Source organism: Ipomoea triloba, chromosome 9, assembly GCF_003576645.1.
Source record: "Ipomoea triloba cultivar NCNSP0323 chromosome 9, ASM357664v1".
In the NCBI taxonomy this organism is placed as follows: Eukaryota; Viridiplantae; Streptophyta; class Magnoliopsida; order Solanales; family Convolvulaceae; genus Ipomoea; species Ipomoea triloba.
The window spans coordinates 21,120,182-21,129,511 of NC_044924.1; the positions used below are offsets into that span (position 1 = coordinate 21,120,182).

Consider the following 9,330-nt stretch of genomic DNA (forward strand, 5'->3'; position numbering starts at 1 on the left):
AACTGAATAGATGTCTCGAGACTTAGTTGATGTCTCGTAGACCCTTATTCCTCTAGTGATGTTCGTGCCTTTTTCTGATTTTCTAAGCTAAGACTTACAATACGAAACTTCTAAATCGTTCATCCAAGTTTACTTTGAGCTTAAATATTTTCGGAGTTGAGCTCATTTACCCAGGTTGTATTTACGCTCTTGGTTTACTTAGTGAACTTACATTGTTTTGCTATACTTCGAGACTTTGGGGTTTTATACTTTACATTTGGTATCATCAAAACCTATTATAAGATGTTCCTAACAATTTCTCCCCTTTTTGATGATGCCAACACTTATACTTACTTATATGGCTGATTTTAAAGAAATAGACTTTGATTTTATTTTCAGTGCATATGGTAAGTTTGACAAAACTTCTAAAACTGCTAAGATAATAAAAACTCACACAACACCCGGGTAAAAGACATATCGTATTAAACTCAAAAGCTGAGTGTTTTACAAAGGAGTTTTATCTCAGCAGAAATAAAAGAAAGATAAGAACAACATAGACAGCAACAGAGAGATATTTATGCAAAGTGATGAAGTTTGGACCACGAGAGCGTACTTTTTGTTAGCTTCCCTCTTTTGGTTGATGGCTGCTTGTGTCTTGATGGGGTCTTTCTCATCTACCAGGCTAATGTAGTCTTCAGTGACATCCAGGTGCCGGTAGTTTCTGTAGGCTTCTCCAATGAATTCCCCTTTGATTACTCCATGTCTCCACCAATCGATACATTCGATAGGAGTCATATTGCTGTGAGTAGAGAGGTTTGTATGCTTCAACACCTTGAATATCATCGCAGCCAAATTTTGCTCATTGTCTTCATTGGTTCCAAACTTGAAGTTGCTGAGATGTAGGTCAGCTTTCCTCTCTTCTTCCGTTTGTTGTTGTTGGGCGTCGGCAAGGTTGGCCGAGTTCAACCCCTGCTCGATTCGAGACGTGGCGATGTGGCTTACCATGGAGGGATGTGGTTAAATGGTATTAGTCCACCTACCTATCACCAATTGGTTTTAGGAAGGATATGGCAACCAGTTAGCCAAAGAACTCTGTGGTTAAGCGTGCTTGACTTCCGGCAGTCACGGGATGGGTGACCCCCTGGGAAGTAAGCATAGTGCAGCGCTGAGATTCGTCAATTGGTATCAGAGCCGAGGTCACGGGTTCGAATCGATGGCGAGGCGTCGTCAATTGGTATCAGAGCCGAGGTCACGGGTTCGAATCGATGGCGAGGCGAAAGTCGAGTCCAATCCCAGGTGGGATGCGGGCGTAGGTCGTGCCAAGTCCAAAGTCTCAAGAGTCCACCTACCTATCACCAATTGGTTAACTCTTTGGTTAAGCGTGCTTGACTTCCGGCAGTCACGGGATGGGTGACCCCCTGGGAAGTAAGCATAGTGCAGCGCTGAGATCCATCAGTTGTTCTTGTCTCTTTCTTCTCCTTTCTCTGTCTTCTTTTCTTCTTCTTTCTTTTTCTATAGTTTGTTGAACTCTTAGCCTCTCCTCCTTGTCAAGTTCTTCTTGTTTCTTCTTGCTTAATCTGGGATCTTTGGGAGCTGGTGCAAGAGTTAATGGTTCACTTGCTGCCCTTTTTCTGGTTGTCAAGCTGGATTCTTCCACTGTTTTTCCCATCGCTTTTTCCCCCTTGTTGGCATCATCCTGATGTCCTAGGAGGGTGTTCATGCCTTCGACAATGCATTGGAGCTGAGTAGGAACAATATTGGCTAGGTCTTCGAGTTGTCGTTCTATCATCTCCTGCCTTAATTCTGATTTGGCAATGAATTCCAGTAACTCCTGCCTAAGTGTAGCGGTTTCAGCTCTCGAGTTTCTGGCAGCATCTTCAGCCCAGGGCACTTGTTCCATTATCTCATCACGGTCATCCTTTAAAGTAACCTTAATGGAGTCTATATCAATAGTAGGCAATCTGGATGCCGTAACAAGCATGGCTATGTTTTGTAATTGGGCCATTGTCCTGGTATGATCAACCATGAATCGGCGCTCCTCGCCAATGAACTCGTCTGGATCTTGCTGATCATCTGGAGGAATAGGAGAAGAAGAGGTATGGGGGACAAAACCAGTACCTTGAGGTAGTGCGGGTGCTTCCAGATTTCCACCCATGTTTCGAACTTGATGTGCCACCTCTCGATCGATACTCTGGCCTTCCCTTGGTGCTTGAGACTCAACAAGGACACTGGGATCAGAGCTTGAAGGTAGCTCCATGTCAGGTGCTTCCAGATTTCCACCTGAGGGATGGATCACTTCTTGCTCTTCACCTCTCGAACCTGTGATTGCAGAGACATCAGCTGGAGGGATTGTATCAGCCAAGGATGGTAGCTCCGCTGCAGATGCTTCCAGATTTCCATCTGTCGTTTGGATCACATCCTCAGCCTCACCTCTCAAAACAGCTTCATTTGCTTGTCCATCTGTTGGTTGAGTTTCATCACTCGAAGAAAGTAGCTCCGCTTCAGGTGCTTCCCAATTTTCACCTTGATTTTGAATCACTTCCTCTGTATTACCACTCGAACCAACAGGCACTTCATTTGGTCTGCCTGGATAGTCTAGTAGAAGGACAACACCCTCACGGACTTGTTGTGCTTCATCAGATTCTGATGAGAGTGTGGCAGCAATAGGTTGATGGACATCTATTTTACACCCTACAAAGTCTCCATCTGAATAGCCTGTTAGGGTAAAATTACCTTCTTTGTGATACCATAACCCAACATTGATTGTTCCTTTGAGGTATCGAATGATTTTCTTGGTAGCAACAAGATGACTATTTTTAGGCTTGGACTGAAATCTAGCACATACACCCACTGAGTAAGATATATCGGGTCTACTTGCAGTGAGGTATAGCAAAGATCCAATCGTTCCTTGACATATGGTTTGATCAACGTTTGTCCCTTCATCATCTTTGTCAATCCTTTGTGATTTTCTCATTGGTATTTTCACTAAGCTTTTTCCATCTACGCTAAATTTCTTGATAAGATCTTTTGTGTACTTAACTTGATTTATGATAATTTCTTCCTTCATCTGTTTGACTTGCAATCCAAGGAAGTAGTTTAATTCACCCATCATGCTCATTTCAAACCTGTTCTGCATGAGCTTAGAAAATTTCTCACATAAAGATTTATTAGTATTGCCAAAAATGATATCGTCAACATAAATTTTTAAAAATAAAATGTGATTATTTTCTTGAATTATAAATAAGGTTTTGTCAACAAGGCCTTTGTAAAACCACAACTAATTAAAAACATTGATAGGGTATCGTACCAAGCTCGAGATGCTTGTTTAACCCGTATAATGCTTTCTTTAGTTTATATTCCTTGTCAACACTACCTTGTACCTCAAAATTGGTTGGTTTCTCAATGTATACTTCCTCTTCAAGTAAGCCATTGAGAAATGCGCTCTTTACGTCCATTTGATAGACCATAAAATTCGTGTACGCTGCATATGCTAGGAAAATGCGAATAGCTTCAATTCTAGCTTGCAACTGGAGTAAAAGCCTCATCAAAATCTATTCCTTCTTCTCGAGAATAGCCTTTTGCAACAAGTCTTGCTTTATTTCTAACAATGGTTTCATATTCATTTGCTTTGTTCCTAAAGACCCATTTTGTACCAATTATTGCGTTGTGATCAACAGGTCTTGGAACAAGCTCCCAAACATCATTTCTTTGAAATTGATTTAGCTCTTCTTACATGGCTTCAATCCAACTAGGATCACTTAAAACTCCATCTATCTCCTTTGGTTCAATTTGAGATAGGAAACACAAAAACAGTGCATCCCTTGTAGCTAATCTCACTACAAAAAAAAAAAAAAAAAAAAAAAAAAAAAAGCGAAAATAGCGACGGAAAATTCCGTCGCTAGAAAGGGAAAATCCCTCGCTAAATGCTTAAGCGACGGAATCGGTCTGTCGCTAATAGTGGTGTCGCTAGAATTTTACGACGCAATTTTTTCCGTTGCTAAATTTTGTGATGGATTTTTCCATCGCTAAACTTAAAAAATTCGTCGTTAATATCTTTCCCGCGACGATTTGAATGATGAAATTTGCAAGGGAATAGAGACGAAAAATTCCGTTGCTAAATTTACCAACAGATATTCCATAGCTATTTTGTTTCTATAGGTACCATTTAGCTACAGCTTAGCGACGAAAATTTCGGTCATTATTTCGTTGTCATTCTTTATTGCTAGAAGGTATTTAGGTACAAATTTGCTACGCTTTTTGTTCGATGCTAAATTTTTAAAATTTAAAAAAATCTACCAATTTATTAATATCACATATCTATATTAAACCTATAATATAATAATTCAATAATATAATTGTAAAATATATTATATTAAAATTCAATGTCAATAACAATAACAAAAATATAGCATTATTATAAAGCTACTTCCCAGAAAAACCGCTGGTCTCTACCCGCTGGTCAATAGACTTTTGAAATGGGTTTCCTTCCAATGGATCCTTTTCAATACACCTATAAATACCATCATTCAAATCCAAAGAAGGTCTTGGTCTATTGATGTAAAAAAAAAAATTACAAGCTATTCAAGTGTTCTCAACAAGTTCAAATCAAGACCAGTGAGAGAGATCAGATTTAAAAAGATATATGCAAAGTTTTATCTTGTTTTATCTAAAGATGTATGTCTGGTACTATAGTAGCTCTATATAAATGAATGCCTTTTTGTTTTTGCAATTCACATATTCTGTTCCAACGTAACCATGGCAAGAAAAAGAGTAAAATTGGCTTTTATTGTGAATCAAACCCAAAGAAGAAAGTCGTACAAGAAACGAAAGATGGGGGTGTTGAAGATGCTGAATGAGCTGAGCATCCTGTGCGGTGTTGAGGCAGGTGCAGTACTGTACAGCTCTTTTGAGCAAGGTCCGGTTGTATGGCCGAGTGTTGAAGGTATGCAACAGACCATTGCCACATTCAAGAACATGCCAGATTTTGCCCAAACTCGAGGAATGATGAACCACGACACCTTCCTTGATGACAGGTTTCTGAAATTAGGCACTCAGCTTCTCAATCTGAAGACAGTGAATAGAGTGACGGAGATGGCTTTACCTCAATCCCAGCATCAGCTCCAACTCAGGGAGGGCCCAGCACCTCAACAAATCCTTAAAATCCACACCTCCATCTAGATCAGAGTTGCTTGTCATTGTTTTCGAATTTTGATGCATAGGCTATATTGCTATAGCTTGCATGCTTTAAATTTTCTATTTTATGTTGTTCTGTTTCATTATTAATATTCTGGTTTATTATTAATATAAAACAAGCTGTTTTTTTTATTCTTAAAATGAAAAGATTTGGGTATAAATTTCAGCTGCGGAAAATCTTTAGATAAAGTTCATATTTCATCAATAGAAAATACAATAGGGAAATAATAAATGACAAAGAAATGACACCATTTTCACATTTGGTTCTCTATTAAAATGTTCAAATTTAATCCGGTGATTTTTAAATTCCTACCACATTTCATCTTTCAGATCAAAAATTAAGTCATCCATGACTTTTTTCTAAGAGTTAGTTAATTTAAAGGCCTTTTCCTTTTTTTTTTTAATTAAAAAACTAATATTTCCCCCAAACCCTTTCTTCTCCCTTTGCCTCATCCCCCCTCTGCGCATATGAATATGTAACAGGCTTTGATTTCTCGATCTCCTCGTGCTCATCGACCTTGTTAGCAAAGATTTCCCGCCACCTTCAACACAAAGTCAGATATTCAGTAATGATCTTACATTCTTATCACATACGTATCAAGTTGGCTTTGTTCTGTAAGGCTCTAAGTCATTGAAACAAATATATCAAACACAGAAATCAAGTGTTCAGAAACTAACCTGCACGTGGTGAGCTAGGAGGGGAAAGCAAAGCTGTAGAAGATCCAGCACGAACAGCAGAGTAGACAACAGATAATACAGTTATGAGCAGCCCTAGGGTTAGTGTACCAGTTGAAACAGATTTTGAGTGTTTATGAAGGGCATTGCATTCATAATCCCTAGGTTCACTAGCAAGCTAAGAGCACTGTAGCAAAGGTATGTGCAGTAAAGAGATATAACTGAATTTGAGAATGAGGCAGGGGGAGAAGAAAGGCTGCGCAGAGGGGGAATGAGGCAGAGGGAGAAGAAAGGGTTTGGGGGGAAATATTAGTTTTTTTAATTAAAAAAAAAAAATAATAATAATAATTTTTCCCTTGAGTTAATTCACTTAATGATAAAATAATCATCGGTGACCGAAATTTTGATCGGAAGGACAAAATGTGATAGAAATTTAAAAGTTGTGAGACAAAATCTGAAAATTTTAATAGTCAGGACTAAATATGGAAATGATCACATACTCGTAGAACCAAAAATGGAAATTTCTCATAAATGGCATACCTGTCACTCAAGTAGTATACTAGATGACACAATTAATAAAAGAATAATTTGTTGGAGCATAAAAAATATTAAGTAGGCTAACGAGCTAAAGCAGGGCCTTTTTTTTGTTGTTTACAATATAAAAGTTATTCTTAAGTGCATGGGAATAGTTATTATCAAAGCACCCATAAAAATGGCTATTACCTTTACAAAGGTAATAGGTCATTCCTACGAATGTTATTTTCATGATAAAATGACCGAACCAAACAATGAAATAGGTCTATTATAAAAAATGCTATTACATTTCTGACCTATTCCAGGAACAAATCATATTATTTTTCTAGCAATTTTGGAGGGGCATGGAAAGGATATCATTGCCGCATTAGGGTGGCCTTTGAAGTGGAAAAGCCCCTCAAGAGAAGAATGAAACTCACTAAAGAGGATGGATCTATTGTCTAGCTAGCTGACTTATATGAACTAATGTATATATGTTATGTTAGGTTAAAAGTTCAACAATTCTTTTACAAATTTTATTAAGGGGAAGATGATTAACCATATCTGCACACATCATTACATGGTAAATTACGATTTGACACATATTAATCTACTCAGAAATTTTTCCTGTGATCATCAATAAGTTTCAATTTTTAATAAAATTTAAGATTTAGGATTTCTAACTTAAATTCATATTTCATTACTATTTTTTTCAGAAACTATTATTAATATGGAGTCCGAAAATCCCTGTTCGGATGGAAATGATAAAACTGATGAAGCTATTGTTGATGAGCATCTCACATGTCCTATAGTTTTATACAATGAAGATAATTTTTGTTTTTTATTAAAAGCACTTATTTTATAATTAAAAAGTATCACTTTTATCCTACTGTCATATGTGACATTAGTGTGCACTTCACTGCCATCAAAGGAGATAAAGCGCATATTGCCAGAAGACTTAAAACATGAGTAAAATACACAACAATTACGTTTGGCCTAAATCTGATATCCCTACATTGCAGGCAAATCAGCCTAATACATGCTACTACATTGCAATTACATGGCAATATCCAATAGGTCAATAGTTCCCTATAAACTCCTTCAAAAGCATCACCTGTTGTCCCAAAATACAATTTCGTTGCTAAATTTACAAATAGATCGATATTCCGTAGCTATTTTGTTTTTGTAGGTACCATTTAGCTACAGCTTAGAGACGAAAATTTCGGTCATTATTTCGTTGTCATTCTTTATTGCTAGAAGGTATTTACGTACAAATTTGCTACGCTTTTTGTTCGATGCTAAATTTTTAAAATTTAAAAAAATCTACCAATTAATTAATATCACATATCTACCAATTAATAATGCAATAATATAATTGTAAAATATATTATATTAAAATTCAATGTCAATAACAATAACAAAAGTATAGCATTATTATAAAGCTACGTCCCAGAAAGTAAAAACCGCTGGTCTCTACCCGCTGGTCAATAGACTTTTGAAATGGGTTTGCTTCCGATAGGTCCTTTTCAAAGCGCCTATAAATACCTTCATTCAAATCTAAAGAAGGTCTTGGTCTATTGATGTAAAAAAAATAAAAAATTACAAGCTATTCAAGTGTTGTCAACAAGTTCAAAGCAAGACCAGTGAGAGAGATCAGATTTAAAAAGATATATACAAAGTTTTATCTTGTTTAGAAGCTTGGGCTGCTCAAACGCGAAGATCAAGTTCATCATTGAAATCCAAGCTTTCTCGTTGGAAATAGAAGAATTATTTTTTTCAAACCTTTGAAACTATACTTGGTATAAGTAGAAAGAGGAGGAGTAAACTCGATGTTGAGTTGAAAAACTTGTGAAGTTCAAGGATGGCTTTGTGTTCAAGGCTTGAATGTTCTTTGTACTAAAAAGATTAGTGCAAACCTCCTTAAGAGTTTTCAGGGAAAAAGTGGAGTAAGTTGTGGTTTAGTAAAAGCACTGGACTTGTACCATAACCCTTCAGGACAAACAATTATTGGTATAAAACATGGTTGCAGTAGGCGCTAGGCGCTAGTCGGGCGGTAGACTAGCGCCTAGCGCCTAAGCGGTCTGGACGGCGCCTAGGCGGTAACTAGGCGGTTCTAGATGACAACCTATAAAAATAATAAATTAATTCATGTGTGTGGGTGTATGTTATATATTTTATTATATATATTATATATATATCTCTTACTTATATAAATAAATAAATTTAAATATATATAAATATAATAATAAAATTAACAAGGCCTAATCGCTCGAATTAACTCGGCTAACTCTATCGTGTAGGGCGAGTTAACTCGACCAAATTCGGCCTAGTCAGCCGCCAACTCGGCCCCGTCGGCTGAGTTAGGCGCTAGGCGGCCTCCTAGGCGGCCGGCCACCTAGGCGGACGCCTAGGGAGCAATTCACCTCGGTGTAGGAGCGCCTAGCGCCTAGGCGGGGATTTTTGCAACAGTGGTATAAAATCAGTTACCTTGATCAGTAAACCCCTGGTGTATGCTGCATGATGATCTTCATTTCAAAAGCAAAAGTATTTTAAGTTGCATGTAAATTTTTCTTTAAAATATGGATCATCACATGTCTAAAAATCTTATATTCAACCTTAATAAATTTGATTATTAGAAGGTGCGTATACAGGCACTCCTTTCGGCCCTACATGACGAAATGTGGGAAATTATAACTGAGGGGCTAGTTTAGATTATGATGGTCAACGCGCATGTTGTTGCCCAAGGACCAGATTCTCCGGAATACGTTCCAAAGCCTAGAAATGATTGGGTATCCGAAGATAGGATGAGAAACAACCTCGACAATATAGCCAAAGATATATTGTTCAAAATGGTTGATGAAACTATCTTCCCCAATGATAAGAAAATGTCAATCAGCCAAGGATATTTGGAATATTCTCATGCTAATAAGAGAAGCATATAAGCAGAGAAGGAAACAAGTTGACCATCAC

At 37.4% G+C, this 9,330-nt stretch overlaps 1 protein-coding gene across 1 annotated transcript; it reads left to right on the plus strand.

Moving 5' to 3' along the window:
* The first annotated feature begins 4,809 nt into the window (after positions 1 to 4,809).
* On the plus strand, positions 4,810 to 5,157 carry LOC116029736 (agamous-like MADS-box protein AGL90). The gene has a single exon (XM_031271778.1). It carries the CDS (start codon positions 4,810 to 4,812, stop codon positions 5,155 to 5,157), a length of 348 nt encoding a protein of 115 aa, XP_031127638.1.
* The last annotated feature ends 4,173 nt before the right edge of the window (positions 5,158 to 9,330 follow it).